A 16,640-nucleotide genomic window follows, 5' to 3' on the forward strand; every position below is an offset into this window, starting at 1 on the left:
GCTGGCAGTCCATATCACTGTTGGTCACATTTTTTATCCTTATTCTTATTGCAAGAAACAATACTTAATGTCTGGCCATTTCATTACTGTGGTTGTCTGTTATTTTGGGGCAAAGAATTTTTTTTTTTTGTATAATATGCTGGCTATCGCTCCATCTGAGAGCTAATTTTTCTAATACAGATATGACATATTTGTAGAAAATATTAGTTGTTTTATTTGTACAGTGTAGGTTGGTGTAGAATATGCAATGCTCTGTTAACAGTTAAATAAATTTACACAAACAAGTTTACAAAGGTGGACAGTTCCATAATTAAAACGGTCTTTAGTAGTGCGTCTTTAACCTACATATGAATGAACAAAACTGGACAATATCTATGAGGATAACTACAGTATAAATTCAGCTGGCTTTAGGTTTTGTTGTCACAGATATAACAGAGGATGGAGTATCTACCCACCCATCAGTTATTTTAGAAGTAATCTGTTAGAGCTTTTTTTAAATCTTGGCATCAGTTTTAGTGCTAATCATTGTTTTGGTTTCCCTTCTTGTGCAGTAATGCGATTCTGTTGTTGCTTGACCATCCTGTTGTTCTGCGTGTGTAGGTGTAGGTGTTGCTCTCTTTGGTATCTGCTCAGCCATGCATGACTCGCACTGCTCATTTGAACTGTGGAGTTCTTCCTTTATTTACTGTATTTCACAGAATCCACAACACACGTACTGTCACACGCTGACGCTGAGAGAGCACAGCACATATACAGTCTTTCGTGCACATAGTTTGTAGACTGAATATAGGTTTAAATCATTTTCATATCAATATGGAGAGTGCTTTCTATAATCAAATGACTAATGGCTGAATTCCATTTAGCTGCTTCAGTTTCAGGTCCTGGGTATTCTTCATGTTGGCTCACTGTCACACTGTCAGAATGCCTTTGGTGAATTTCAGACATAATTGTAATAATAGCATTTGGTGGTGGTGGATTAATTTAGTGTTTAGTTAAACTGAGGTTAAACAGGTGATGAGGTCATAACCAGCTCAGCAGCGTCTGCCTGCAGCTGTCAAACTCCCTCTTCTGATCAACACTCAATATTTCACACGGCACTCAGCCAAACTGCTAAATCTGCCAATCCTGCTGTCTGAACATTTTGACACAAATACACACACAGTATGTGCTGATACTCTCTCAAACGTGCAGTGATGAGCACGACACGGCCTCACGGGGAATCGACATGCAGCGGCCACTGAACACAAGAGCTGTTTTTATCGCAACTCCTGAATTTAGAAGCTGAAATTCTGACCTGCTACATGTGTGAAATACAAACAGCCACATAAGCAGCACATTTATCCAGTGCAAGTCTTTCAGCTATTATGAGGTAAACAGAACATTACTCTTAAGATAATGCTTCGTTGGCTGGCACATTTTGCAGCTTTTCCCTCCAGAGTAAAACAGAAAGAAGCTTTTAGTATTAAACTGTCCACTGAAACAAAATGTCCTGAAAAGCAAAGTGGTTCCTAACTGGGGTGTCAGTACTCCCCATGGTGTGGCACGTTAAATGTGAAGTGCTGCAGGATGATTCATGGAATATTGCTTTATCTTAGAGGTGTGTCATTTTCTTATAATTTTCTAGGAATTTTACTGAATAGTGTTACTTGACAAAGGAAAACGTGAGGCAGCGTTATGAGATGGTTCATTGAGTTTAGTGTGTATAATTAATGCAAAATTACATAGGCATTACCACAAACCTTCATATGAATTTAGAGCTACGTGTCAGCTTTGACATTCTGTGACACAAGATTATTTCATACTTTTCTCAACTAAACTGACAGGAAATTGCAAGTTGACAGTGCTTCACTTTTAATGGAAACCTTCTGAAACTACCTCTCTAAAGAACATATATGTATATACCCTGCATTGTTTGTATGGGAATGATGTACAATGTATGAGGTATATTGCTGACACTAGAAGTGACATATTTCAAGTTTTGACCCTGTAATGCCTGACCCCAGAAATAATGGACAGAAAATTCTGATTTCTTGAATCTGGAACCTTTATTTTGCCCTTTCACAAAATTTGGAAAAAAAAAATTACTAAAAATTATTTGCATATAGGTTTTTCCAAATTTTATACACGATTTTACTACATACTAAAATGCAAAAAATTATGTAATTATAACTTGCTTCAACAGATTAAGTGTTCATGTTAGAATATTACTAAAAATTTTAAAGAAAATTGTAAAAATCGCAATTTTCTTTACCTTGATCCAGTGAGTTGGGAACTATCTGAAGGTGGCCAACTTGGATTGTCCCATGTACTGTGTTTATATTGTTGTAGTGATAAAGGTATCCACCAGGGGTTGGAAGACAAGTATCAGATTGGATACAAGAGGGTTTTGAGTGAAGTTTTTACCATAAGGTGGTGCAATAGGTCTCAGAAATGCTTGTATCAAATTTGATGCATTTGGCATTATAGGGTTAATTCACATTTCAGATTAAATGGACACTGCAGATTTAGAGCTCCGTCAGCCGCTGTGTTTTTGTTTTTTTTTTCTCTTTGCAGTGACATTTGTCATGCTGCGCATTTCGTTTTAACGTCAACTACAATAGCAGTTATTACATCAGCTGTGATTAATTTAAGGATTATTGCAGAATCACTAAATCCACAGAACAACACAATGCCACACTGCCAAAGCTTCTCATTTTTACATACACAGCTTTGCTGGTCGTTCTTATGACTTGTTGTCCGCTATAAACATGAGACGAAGATACACACTGTTCTTGCCAAAGCTTAGAGAATGAAATTTGGTTTGGCAAGAGCAGTTGAAGGGCAGTTGCAGGGTTATAGGGATGAGATGTAGGTTACATTGTGAAGCCAGCTGATGGACAAGCTCGCTGCCTGGCCTCTTCCTTTCTCTGGATGAATCCTAAAGGAGCTTACACTCTAATATCCTGATGGGAAAAGGGTTTGCTTTAAGCTCGCTGAACGCGCCTGATCGCCGCGAGGATACCATGAAGGTCTGAGGTGAATCAGATGAAAATGCTTCTTCAAAAAAGAGCTTTGTCTGTCACCAACCTGTTGGGTGCAAATGCCATGAAAGCACCTGATTTTTTTTTTTTTTCATTTTTTTTTTTTTCTTGGAGGAGGAGGATCACAGTTTTTCTACATGACATGTGGCAACGTGGATGCAGCAGAATAGTGAAGAGGGGAATGTGAAGCAGATTTTGAACTTAACACTGGAAACCTGTGCGAGTAATTTCCAGGCATGATTCCCACCAAGATGTTAGTGTACAGGGGGGCCGATGGAGGCACACACTCTCAGACAATTTTGAACACAAGAAGGCGCAAGAAATCGACTGGGGAGCTCTTCCAGAAGGGCTACAGGGTCAGGATGGGCCACGGGCAGGTCGTCGACAAAGAGGACCAGGACAGCATCTGCTACAGCTTCGGTGCATGCTTCCATGTAATCTCCTACTGGGGTAAGACCTGCAGGACGTGGGAACGAAGGGGAAATCTCCACTAAAGCTGAAGCCTGGCGTGTCCAAAACTCTTTGGACTCTATGTGTCAGCTGGAGCAGGTTCACGTTCAGGATTTTCTCTGTATTATGCTCCCCATCTGGCAAACACTCACTTGAAATGAAAAACGAGCGTTGGCGAGGGACACAACGGTCCACGTCATATTACAAAAGATTATTTATTTATATACTGTTTTTAGCTGAATGGGTGCCTGTAACATCTTTGATTTGTGTCATTTGGCGCTCGCACAAATCTATTCCAGCAGGGAAATTCATCTGCCCGATGAATGCATGTGGAGATGGATTTGAGTTGATTGCTCAGTCTTGGCTCAGGCGGCTTTTAATTGTTTATGCAGCACCAACACTGCAGTGGATATAGCCTCTTTTCAAAATGAGCTGGATCTATGAATCATTTGGCTTTTAAACTCAGGTGGGAGGTTCCTTTTAGCAGGTAGTTTACTGCAATGCACAATGATGAAACATGTTTTACTTTATCTGATGCTTCTGTAGGAGATAGTGATTTATGTGTTGCTTATCTGAGGTTTTTGGACAGAAATAGCAGTGAACCTGTTATAATCAGGTTGCGTTTAAATATATATGTAGCTGAAATGATGGTATGATACACTCAGTTAGTAATCATGTACAGCAGCTCAGGCTCATGTTGTAACTGCTGATTTTGTCAGCGTTATGCCGTCCTTGAACGCTTGGCAACAGACTCCATTTTTTTTTCTTCCCATAAATACCCTCAAATGTAGGATTTGACGTCACGTCTGTTTACTCATTCAATTTGTCGTGACGGCGTCCACCTGTCTTTACTCTAATCCAGGTTTTCATCTCTTCCACGTTCAGAGTTTTATCCAGCAGAAATGAAACATGTATCAGGTAGATGCCAGTGCTCTGCGAGGCTCCCTAGATTAAAACAGAGTGTTATGAGTTGATGAAGAGATATCTGGGATGTAGACCTTCTTTTCATTTTTTCCCCCACATATTCCAAAATGTTTCTTTTATGATACAGCAAGTGCTCATTACGGCTTGGTCAGTCGGAGTTTATTTTTTTTTATTAATATGAATCCAATGAAGCTGATAAACATGGATGAGAGTATGAAAGGTATGATGTTCTTGTTAAACCACAGTCGAATGTTATTGATGTTGTCTGAATTTTTCATGTGTGGTAATTTCTTTATGGTCTTTTTTTTCCCCCTCACAGGCTTGAGGTTTTTAAGGGCCTTAAGGTTGATACAGTTCTCAGAAATTTTACAGTTTTTGAATATACTAAAGACAAGGTAAGTGTATAGATATTTGATCTCACTTTGTGTGTGTGGCACAATGTTTGTAATGTTTGTTGCAGTGTGAAATTGTGCATGTGCAGTGACTCATTTTGTTGACAGGAGCATAAACACGGCACAGTTTAACTCTAAAGGAAAAGACTGTGCTTTATTTGCTGTGTTTTTGCTTGATGCAAAATTAATTACAGCGTGAGCACATAAATTTTATGAGGTGTACATAAAATTGCAAGTTTAAAGTTTATTACTCAGTACTGCAGGCAGTACTGTAATATGCTGTATTTGGCGCCCAGGGTGCACTGTACTGTATGATGGGAGTCATGAAAAAACACAGCTTACTGTGTCCTGTGTCCGCTGCTTCAAATTAAATCTTTTTGCGCAGATGTCAGGAAGAGCTTATAGTGCAACAAAATGCTTTAGAATAATCTCCTTGCCCGTTCACTCAGATGAAGGTAAAGACAGAACACACAAAGGAGGAGAGGACAGGGGTTCAAGCAGGTTCAAGACATGTACTGTATTAATAAGCACACATATAAAAATACTAAATACATATGGAGGAGGACATTTGCTCTTGTGTTATCTTTTATATCAAGTGCTGAGAAAGAGTTGTAGAAATATACAAGAATTGCAAATTTGTGATAATATTCAAATAGAGCCATATGTGCCTCTTTATAACAACCCACAACAATACAAACAAAGCATGAACTGTAATTCCATAATTAGGGAGAATATGTGAAAGTAGATGCAGCAGTTTTGAGGACTTCATTCTGTGTTGCATGTTACGGTATTTCTGTTGAATCGTGTTCACACTGAGTTGATCAGATTGATTTCTATTTATAATTTAATCAGTTGCTCACAATGTAGAGCCCTGCTTAGTCTTTCATTATGACAAAAACTCAATATGGAATGTGTATAATACATTTTAGAACATAAATAAAGGAAAAAAATACATTTCAGAACATGTATCTTCCAGTTTAATGACTGGTTTTAACAACTATGTATTTTTCTGATGTCAATGTAATAATAATAATAATAATTCAAACATTGTTGTCTTGCTCTTTTTTTTAAATAGCAACTCTATAAAGCTGGTGAACCTGTGTTCAATTTTCATAAGCACATGGCTAACTGCAGCAGGCTTCATTCATTTGGTAAGTTAATGTGAGCCAGTTAAGTTAAGGTGAAAGTATGCTCATAAAGCAAATATGTAGTTTTTATTGCGTTGTGGAAAAAGATAAAAATCCTTTACACCTGTGTGTTGTGTAAATCCCAACTTCTGTTCCAGGTGGAAAACTCAGGGGATCCTTGGGAAAACTTCCAAAATTCCCAGGCACTCTCTTACTGGGAATGTGTCTACTTACTCATGGTTACTATGTCCACTGTTGGCTATGGAGACGTTTATGCAAAAACCACCCTGGGCCGCCTGTTTATGGTCTTCTTCATCCTTGGTGGTTTGGTAAAAATCCCTCTCATTACTTATTCCTGCTTAAAATCCTCCATGCAACCAATCATCACACTCCGCCAGGTGTTAACAAACGCCAGGATGCTGTCAACTCAGGACGCTCTTCACCTGTTGTTTACACTGAGGTGTTTTTGTGGCTCACCGCTTCACCACAGTATGTTGCATGTCATGAATTGTAGGAGTTGTCTACAATAATGCAGCATTTATTCAGGTATAATGCTGAAGATTTGTTTTGTTACATATTAATTTCAAATGACATGTAGACTATATTTGAGAATTTTTGCATCTGTTATTAACTGTAAAGTAAGTACTGCGGTTTCAGGTGGCTCCACCCTCCTGCCTCCCCTCCCTCTTTTCCAACAAACACAATGATATCAAGGATGATTTATTACAGCCTAGCATTATGGATTAAGCAACATTACTATCTCACTTTCTGCACAAATACTCAGGCATTTTGAAGAATAAAACAGACACATTTTATAGAATGATAAAGTGATAACATATAGAAAACATGATTCCTGAAAGTTACCTGATAAAGAAGTTAGTCTCACTGAGAGGACACTGTTAACTGGATCATAAAGCATTATTCAGAAGTGGATTTAACAACATGGTTCCATATGGTAAAAGAGCTGAGTATAAAAGTGAGTTTTCTATCTCTTTGGAAAGCTGCAGTGTCACCCACAATCTTTTTGATGATAAAAAAACAAATGATAAAAATGCATAGTAGAATAATGAAGAATAACTTTGACCAAAAGGACAGAAGTGAAGACTTAACCACAGAGAGTGAGTATAAAGTCCTGATGTGCAGCCAAACATTGTTCAAACTCCCACAATATGATTTTAAATTCTAGGGGAGAACCCAAAGTTTCCACAGATACCAAATATGTCAGACTGAATATGGGGAAATGACTATGAAAAGAATATATTCCCCTCTGATGGACTAACACGGAGTCTACGATCCACTATATATATATGTGTGTGTGTGTGTGTGAGATACTGCCAGACAGAATAGAAGAAGGTGATTTTTTTAAAACCTTGATGCTAAGAGGTTAAAGATCCCCTGTGAACTCAGTATTTTATTTGTACAGATCAACTGCAAAAGTATTTATAGTACACCTTACACTTTTTTCTAGATTAGTTTATTTTCATAATGGGTATCTCAGGTTTGATGTAATAGCCTATAAATGAACCAAAGCAGGATACTTGCACCTTTTGCTCTAAACAGCAGCAGTTAGTGTGAAAATAGAGAAAATATCTACATTTTCAGATGTGTAGCAGCTGTCATTGTTGATGTTACAGTAAATGTTACATTTAAAGTTTAATTCTGAATCTTAATCTAAAAGAACGTTTAACTGTAGTAAAACTGTCCCTTTTCACTCGTAATTGTGACCTTATCAATCAAAGTCCCCACGCTGAACCTTTGAATAATAGTCTGCAGAGTTCTTCAAGCCGTTGTGCAGCAGTGTAGTTTCACGGTTAATGTTTGCCATCCATTTAGCTCTGCTATCTAAATCAACCTGACGTGTGTTTGTTGGGCGAAACATGGCACATAAGGCTTTTTCTTGATTTTTACTTTTTATTTTCTGTCACAGATCGACATACCACTCATCAGCTGTCATTTTTCTCCTTTATTCTTCCAGTATCCGTAAATATTGGCCTTATAATTTCCTTTTTCATTCTCACACTTTTTCTCAGTATTTTGAATGTAACTGTGATTTAACTTCAGGCCACATTCAGCCAATAATGACTAATCTGAATGAATGGCAACTTTCTTATTTTCTTTCTCCTTTTTCCTGTTCACAAATAAATATTAATACTACTCCTGCACATACAGTAGTGTTCCTCTTTCAGACTTTACGGATTTCTTAAAAGCAAAAATAGAGGACCTGCTCTTCTTTGCTTATCTTTTTTTTAGTCTCTTCTTCTGTCTTCTATCTTCTCCTTAGGCCATGTTTGCGAGCTACGTCCCTGAAATCATAGAGTTAATAGGAAACCGCAAGAAATATGGTGGTTCCTATAGTGCGGTTAATGGGAGAAAGTAAGTATTCAAGGAGGCTCTACTGCCTCCACCGCAGTAGAACCTTCTCTGCATGCCCTTTTCTTTTTCTTTTTCATGCATGTAGGCCATGTTTGCTCGCTACGTGCCAGAAATTGCTGCTCTCATCCTTAATCGGAAGAAATATGGAGGGAGTTATAACTCGACCAGAGGCAGAAAGTAAGTCAAACAAATGGAAAAACAGCAACCTTTTAATGGTGTGGTTTTGTGTGACTCAAGTGGCCCTCTCATAAAGAGGTGACATACTCAGATTTTTTGTTTAAATACACGTCATGAAACTGTCATTTGAGATGTAATGATCTCAATTAGCACTAAAGTCACACTGTGACTGAAGAACTTGGCCATGATTAATGTGTAGAGTTGTTTTTACTGTATTGCTGCTGCTTTTACTGTATGTGTGCAAGCTGTCGTCACTGCTTGTCATGAACCAGTGTTTGCTTTTCCACTGCAAAAATACCTCCGTAAAATATCTCTGCAAGTGGTTTTTGTCCATTATTGAGTTCAGAAAGTTTTATTTATGAAAACAGTGAAAAAATCTGCCAGTGCATTTAGATTATTTTGACTTGTTTTCAATAATTTGTCTCAAATATTTCCAGAAATGATTGTCAGCATCTTGAAGAAGAGTAATGCAAAATTCATACTGGGGACATTTTAAAATGTCTGATTTTTTTCACTTGTTTTTATTAAATAGGATTTTTAGAGCTCAAAAATAGACAAAAATCCCTTGATAAGAAACATTTTTGCAGTGTAGTCATATAGATGTATTATTGTCATGCCACATGTAGGATTTTCTCACTGTGATATAAATTCTCCTGCCCTCCCTGATCTGTGTGCAGAAGGATTAAACTGTCCTGTTACATGGTTTAAATCTGAAAGCAGAGTTATCCATGGCCATGACCACAACAATTCCTCCCCATTATGTTCGTCATGCCTTATCGTCATCAGTGTTGTAGCTCAGCTTACAGTAGACGCTTTCCAAAGAACTGTTGTGAAAGGACTAAAATTAGAGTGCCACAAGGTTATAGTGTGGGGTTACTGTAGGTCAAAACTAAAGGGCATGGACAAACCCAGGTTTTATTAAAGCTTTATTCCAGGACAAAAAAGATAGCAAGGACAGGTGTCACTGTTTTACGATCTTCATCTTACCGTGATCCACTGAGAGAAAATCCTACATGTTTTGTCGTGTCTTACTTGTAATTACACTGCGTATTGTCAATGTGCATTTGTGTCTATTTTGTGTTTGTAAATCAAGTATTTCCACTCATTTACAGTCTTATTTTCTTTACCAATCTCTCCTTGCACCCATGCAACACTTAAAATTGTGTATAATAAAAATTGCAAAAATAACATAAAATAAATAAAGCACATATGTAATCAAAGAAAAACACTATACTATACAGTTCTGTCTATAGTTACTATGTCACAGAACAATGATTAAACTATTTATCATGATCAATACACCAAGGACAGAGCTGAATCAGTGTAATTAAGAGTAATAATTAAGTCATATCATGGTTAATTAATTATGTAATAATATACATAAAATAATTATAACTTAAAGACATGGTGTTCTAGACTGATAAATAATAAATTTACCTGAGTTTAAAATCGAAGAAAGTTCCAGACTCATACATCCAGTTCTGTCATCGCTTGCTTCATCTTGATTTCTTTCAATTTTCAGTTTTTCTGTGCTAGAAAAACTTTTTTTTTTTTTTTTTTTGCTCTGCTATGCTTTGCTTTCCACGCTTTGCTTATGAACATTCCTGGCCTTTATCTTCAGTCTGACCTACACCCTCAGGACTAAAAAAAAAGAATATTTTAAAAGAATAGTTTGACACTTTGGGACACACCCTTTTCTCTTTCTTGCCAAAAGTTAGATGAGAAGATCAATTTGTCTGTGTGTTAAATATAAAGTTATATCATAACACTAAAACTTGACATTTTTACCATTCTTTTTGTGTATGGATAACAATAAAGCTCCATACTTAATGGACAGACATGAGAGTGACGTTGATCTTCTCGTCAAGAAGGCAAATAAGTGTATTTCCCAAAATGTGAAACTATTCCTTTAACAAGTTCACGTGTCAGTGACATGTGAACTCATGTCCCAAGCTCTGCAGCTGTTTCTAAAGATAGTGAGATTCTGGATGCCTCTAAACAAAATATGGCTTATTGTAGCATGCTTTTGTTACATGTGGTCTTTCACTCAGTTGTGAAGTCAGACTTGGTTTGGGAAATGTTCTTAAACCAAATCTTTGCTTCTGTTGTTGGTCAGTTTTGTAGAAAGCTCACAATCAGAGCCATTAAAGTTTTTCTTGTCTTAAAATATTTTATAAGATTTTTTTTTATTTTGTCTCTTTAAAAAATTCTTGATTAAATTAATATTCTTAAACAATCGTATTTATTTACACGAGACACAGGAGCTGAAGCAAATGGTCAGCTTGTTTGAGTTTTTGTATTGGCTTGTTAGAATTACTCACAAAATGTGGCCGACACAGTAGCTTTCAAGAGCTCATATAGTAGCAACATTTGACCAACAGCTTTGAGAAATGTAGAAAATCTGTGGATGCAGTTCTTATCCCTGTATAAAATTTAAATATTGAAGTATATTTATTTCTAATGTCTACTATGCAGAATTATTAGCTTCATTTATTTTTTCTATTTTCTTCTGTCTTCTTCTTGCTTTCCTTACTTGTTTCCATTACTATCATAACTGTCATAGATGTAACATTCTCTTAACTGTGTTAATTTGCAAATTAGCAGAATAAGTGGTGTAAAATAACAATGATTCTGATGCATTTATTTTAGATTAAAGGCATGAAGAAACACTGCAGTACTGTGAGATTTCCAGCTGCGGTTCTTCTTACGTAGCCGTTCTTCCAGACTTCCGAGTAAACATCTCAAATCTTTTTCTAAATAGTTTAAAAATAAAGGTATAAAAAGACAGATAGCAATAAATCTAACCTGGGTTCCTTATATAAAGCATCTGTGATATGTGGGAATGGAGACACACTGTGCTGATTTCATAATCTCCATCTAAGTAAACTCTGATCCTTTATAATCTGATACTAAAATCCACAGTGCTCTCTGACCCACTCATTCAGTCCTCATTTGTCACAGCTGGAACATCAAACATCCCTCCTGTAACATACTTTCAATTATTTTTTTCCCCACACAGATTTCGAATCAATCACCTGAATACAGCAGTACTGATAACCTTTCATTCCCATTACATCCCTCTCATCATTTTGATTCTAGGACAAAGATAAAGATGAAACAACGTTTTGTGTTTGTGTGCGTTTTGTTGTTAACTTGTGTCTCAGCTGCATTTTAGTTTCATTATTGTTCTGCACCTCGTTTTCTAGGCACATCGTGGTCTGTGGTCATATAACACTTGAGAGTGTGTCCAACTTTCTAAAAGACTTCCTACACAAGGACAGGGATGATGTCAATGTAGAAATTGTTTTTCTCCATAAGTAAGTACAAAACATTTTTTTTCTCACTTGTGACCCTGAAAAGACAAGCAAATTTCATTGCTCAAGATAAAACAGTCATCTGCTCAGCAGGTTAGAAATAGTGTTTCTCATCAGATTTAAGACTTTCTCCCTTTTTCTCTCAGTATTTCCCCTAATCTTGAGCTGGAAGCCTTGTTCAAGCGCCACTTCACCCAGGTGGAGTTTTACCAAGGGTCTGTCCTGAACCCACACGACCTGGCCAGAGTCAAAGTAACTCACAGATAATACTGTCTCATTGTCTTTAATTTAATGTCTGACATAGATTTGGATTATTTAGTGTGTTTTTTGTCTGTGATTTTGTTTTCAGATTGAATCAGCTGATGCCTGTTTGATCTTAGCCAACAAATACTGTGCTGACCCTGATGCTGAGGATGCATCCAACATCATGAGGTAAACCAAAGCAGTTTCTCCAAGAGGATTTTCTCTCGTTCTTCTTCTTTTTTTTTTGTTTGTTTGTGTATTTGGTTTGCCTTTTACACCATGGGCAATTATGTTCAATTATATTTGCAAATTGCAAACTGGCAAAACAATAAGGTTTCAGGTTTTTTCAGGAGGTTAATATGGGGGAGTAGAAAACCTCTCAGAACTGACTGTACATTTTGAGGGTGGAAATAATCACAGAAACAACAGTTGATAAAAGAATTAAATTAACTACAACAAATTGAATTTTTAATTACTTACCGTTTTCATAGACACAGAACCTTAATTGTGATTTCTAGTGAAAGTAAAGTAAAAGTTGAGAAATTAATCATCAGATTTCATAGGTGCTTTACATTGACGTATAAACTTTGAAATATATTATATTAGTCATCCAATCAGCCAATCATGTGGCAACAGTGCAGTGCAGGAGGTCAGGAGCTTGAGTTACGTTCACATCAAACATTGGAGGACAAAAAAAGGAAAGATTGTTGGTGACAGACCGTCCCTAAAATTTTTACTCAGAATGGTGCCAAAAACAAACACCCAGTGAGCAGCAGCTGTACGGGTGGAAACACCCTGCTGTTGATAGAGGTCAGAGGAGAATGGCCAGACTGGTTGGAGCTGACAGAAAAGCTCCGGTAAAGATTCTGTCGTCAACAGCATGAATCCATGAACCCAACCTGCCTTGTGTCGACAGTCCGGGCTGATGGTGGTGGTGGTGTAATGGTGTGGGGAATGTTTTCTTGGCCCCTTAATACCAATCAAAACACCACAGCCTATCCGAGCATTGTTGCTGACCGTGAGCATCCCTTTATGGCCATTAAGTTTATGTTACCATCTCCTAATGGCCACTTCCAGCATCATAATGCACAATGTCACAAAGCAAAAGTCGTCTTGAACTGGTTTCATGCACACGATGATGAGTGCAGTGTACCTCAGTGGCCTCCCCAGTCACCAGATCTGTATTTAGTAGAACACCTTCAGGATGTGGTAGAACAGACGCTTCACAGCATGGATGTGCAGCTGACAAATCTGCACAAATGATGTGATTCAATCATGTCAACATGGAGCAGAATCTCAGAGGAATGTTTCGAACATCAAAGATTTATTTCATATTTTCAGTTGATGTCTTGTTGGATTTTTGTTGTACGTCAAACTCTACTGCCTTATCTTGTGTTAATAATTGGGAATCTTTAAAAATGCAAATTATTCAGGATGTAAAATGTACAAAAAAAATACTGGTTGATAAATTCCTCTTGGACGTCTGGCAGCTATTTGTACAGATGCAATAGGCTGAGATATTTAGTATAAAGTGACACCAAATGCTGTTACCTCAGAAAGTGGATGCTAGTGTTTGGTATCACCTCCTGGCCGGGACTCAGATCAGGAGTGTAAGCTAGCGTGTCGGAGCTGGCTCTCACTGCAAGCAGACAGACTCTCAGCATGAACTCCCTTTTCCCTTTTGGAAAATTATCAAGAGCTGAGAGAAAGAACATGGATGTGTTACAGCAAACATTTTTCGTACATTAAGAGATACAACAAACTGTTTTAAACAATCTTAAATCCCTGGGCATAAATGTAAACTGCCAGCTGCCAAACTGTAAATTGTTTAGTTTGAGAATGCTTTTTTTGGAGGTGTGAGTTTGCATGTTTATGAAAGACATAAATGTGCCCAGGAAAAGTAGACAGGGACACTGGAAAGGGAAAAAGTGTTCTGAGTTTGTTATGTCCCTTTTGTCCTGCATCAGGGTTATATCTATCAAAAACTACCACCCGAAGATCAGAATAATCACTCAGATGTTGCAGTACCACAATAAGGTTGGTATACTCAGTTATTTTAGTGTTTACAGATTGTAGTTCTGTAAAGCAGCCATATAACCTAACATTTTGTTTTTCCCTCCCTCAGGCCCATCTTTTGAACATCCCAAGCTGGAACTGGAAGGAGGGAGATGATGCCATTTGCCTTGCGGAGCTGAAGCTCGGCTTCATCGCCCAGAGCTGCCTGGCTCAGGGCCTCTCCACCATGCTAGCCAACCTTTTCTCCATGCGGTCATTCATCAAGGTAGCTACCGCTAAGATTCATCCGTCTGTGCTCACTAGATTATGTTCAGTAAAGTTGGTCATAGAAATAGTCTGAATAGATCCAGATTAGGCCCATATATATAGCATCTGGTCAGTGGATCAAGGTGAATTATAATAAATAAAAAATAAAAAAATACATTAAACATGCAAAACTTTTCCTGTTTCCAGTATTTTTGCAATGGTACAGGCTTGTCCGTCTTTTTTCTTCCAATCTTTGTCACAGATTGAGGAGGACACATGGCAGAAGTATTACCTAGAGGGAGTAGCTAATGAGATGTACACCGAGTACCTGTCGAGTGCCTTTGTGGGCTTGTCCTTCCCTGTAATTTGCGAGTAAGTACACTGATACATCTGCTTTTTTAAAATTAAGAGATGTCCTTTGTGGTTTTCTCTTTTGTTTACTTCTCTGCTACTTTTTGTTTTGTGTTTCCTGGATGGAAGACATTTAAGCCTTGCAGTATTTAGGTCTTTTCAGTATCTTGAGAAAGAAAATTGAAGGTCTGCACACTGTAGCCCTCTTATGTCTTTTGGTTATCTCATTAAATTGCACAGTGTCAGGACTTTTCTTTTTATTTCTCACAGTTTCATTAGTCCAGCACCTCTTCATGTTTTACAGGATGTGCATGTCTGCATATTTGGATCTTTTTAGTAACTTAGAATTTTTAAAGTAAGAGTCAGAACTAAAAGGGTCTATGTAACTTGTGAAGCACCGTAGTTGCAGTTTTTTTTTTTTTTTTTTGGTTTTCTTTCATTATTTTATTCATCACAAGACCAGATGATAATTATTATGTTGGAGTAACTACCTAATTTTCTTGGGATAGCAGGTTAAATATTTTTGTTATCTTAAGAGATGGCCCTCTCAGAAACAACATCCAAAGTCACATGATAATAATTGTAATAATTTGGCAGGTATGGTAGGTATGATGATTAAAAAGAAGTACATCACGCAGGAAAAACAGGTGTTTAGCCTCAAAAATGGGAATCAGACCTCAAAGTACCTTAAACGATATTCTGAAAATTATGAAATTCAGTGTAAATGAGGTCTAATTATATTGTAACTATCTTTTGCAGACTCTGTTATGTGAAGCTGAAGCTACTACTGATAGCTATAGAGTACAAGTCTGATCAAAGGGAAAGCAGGTAAGTGAATGTGATCACAGTGGATTGTTGGGAGTCATTAAAATTCATAGATGCAAAAACTTTCATACACAGGTGTGTTTGCTGTCGGTAATGAAGCTACTTTGAATCAGCTTCTCTGTTTGACTGCAAACACAAGGCACTTTACAAATTGTGCAAAATTAGTGTCTAAATTGGTTTGTTCACAGACATCACAGGGCTTTCTGATTATATCCTGACAAATTAATGGAGGAGGTGGCAGTTGGTTTGACACAGCTGAAGCTTTGTTTTAGTAGTTTCTTTGAAGCACTGATGCTCATTTTGTACGATTTGAAGTGTCACTACTATCTACTTTCATCAACTTAATTTAATAAACAGGCTAGGCTGCCAAATGAGTTGCAAAAACTAATCCTGCCAGTGTGTGCCACTGCCAGTGATTAGTGCAAAGCCTTGCAAAAATCTGTGATATAACTTTCTGCTCTGACATCTTTGGTCTATAAATTCTCTCAGCACCCTGATAAACCCTGGGAACCATGTGAAAATGCAGGAGGGGACCTTGGGCTTCTTCATTGCAAGCGATGCCAAAGAAGTAAAGAGGTAATGAATGTGGCCTGAGATTAAAGAGTGTCTAAAAGCAAAGTCGCTACGCTGATGGAAACTCTGTGTTTTCCTGCTCTGTTGCAAAAGCCACCATGTCTTACAGTATCTACCAGCAACCACATTCCTTCTAGTGATTTATGATTTGTAGGCAGACAGATCCAATCCATAGTAGAGCTATATAATCCTATATTTTTATGAGGTTTTTTGACATTTGTGTAAGTATTGGATTGTCTTTTTATCAAGGTACAAAAAAAAAGTGGTTAAAATATATGGAGAAGAAAAATAAAAAATGTGGAGGTTAGGCTACATGTTACTAGTGTCACTACACCTTAAGGTTTAAGTATTACTAGCTGGATGTAGGCTTTGTTATTTGCTAAAATGAAGAAGCTGTATCTGAGGAGGGATGTTTGCTTGTTATTTTGGGGGGGTTGGGTGGTGTGTGCCAGTGCTGGCAACAAGCTAGATAGCTTAACAGGTTGTCAGACAGTATGTTGTTAGATAATGATGTTAGCCGTTTGCTTGTATCTGCTCTTTTCTCAGGCAAGAGTAACATTCAAAGACAGTTCAGATGTATGTTAGGATGGCATTAGAGAGTGGTGCCCT

At 37.4% G+C, this 16,640-nt stretch overlaps 1 protein-coding gene across 12 annotated transcripts in view; it reads left to right on the forward strand.

Annotated features, from left to right (window-relative positions):
- Positions 1-16,640, forward strand: part of LOC139608757 (calcium-activated potassium channel subunit alpha-1a) — an 85,976-nt gene that overhangs the window by 41,328 nt on the left and 28,008 nt on the right. For 11 of the 12 annotated variants that reach the window (XM_071462805.1, XM_071462806.1, XM_071462808.1 and 8 more), the window contains exons 6-17: positions 4,714-4,789; positions 5,862-5,937; positions 6,072-6,242; positions 8,195-8,286; positions 11,670-11,780; positions 11,924-12,029; positions 12,127-12,209; positions 13,988-14,057; positions 14,146-14,301; positions 14,545-14,654; positions 15,393-15,461; positions 15,948-16,034. In XM_071462805.1, the coding sequence (XP_071318906.1) occupies positions 4,714-4,789; positions 5,862-5,937; positions 6,072-6,242; positions 8,195-8,286; positions 11,670-11,780; positions 11,924-12,029; positions 12,127-12,209; positions 13,988-14,057; positions 14,146-14,301; positions 14,545-14,654; positions 15,393-15,461; positions 15,948-16,034 (1,207 nt within the window). Of the gene's footprint in view, positions 1-4,713; positions 4,790-5,861; positions 5,938-6,071; positions 6,243-8,194; positions 8,287-8,371; positions 8,464-11,669; positions 11,781-11,923; positions 12,030-12,126; positions 12,210-13,987; positions 14,058-14,145; positions 14,302-14,544; positions 14,655-15,392; positions 15,462-15,947; positions 16,035-16,640 lie in introns of all 12 variants that reach the window. The other variant, XM_071462814.1, reaches the window with a different exon arrangement.

This window comes from Trachinotus anak, unplaced genomic scaffold (genome assembly GCF_046630095.1).
Source record: "Trachinotus anak isolate AG129_WGS33_773 ecotype Australia unplaced genomic scaffold, CSIRO_AGI_Tana_v1 ptg000025l, whole genome shotgun sequence".
Taxonomy (NCBI): Eukaryota; Metazoa; Chordata; class Actinopteri; order Carangiformes; family Carangidae; genus Trachinotus; species Trachinotus anak.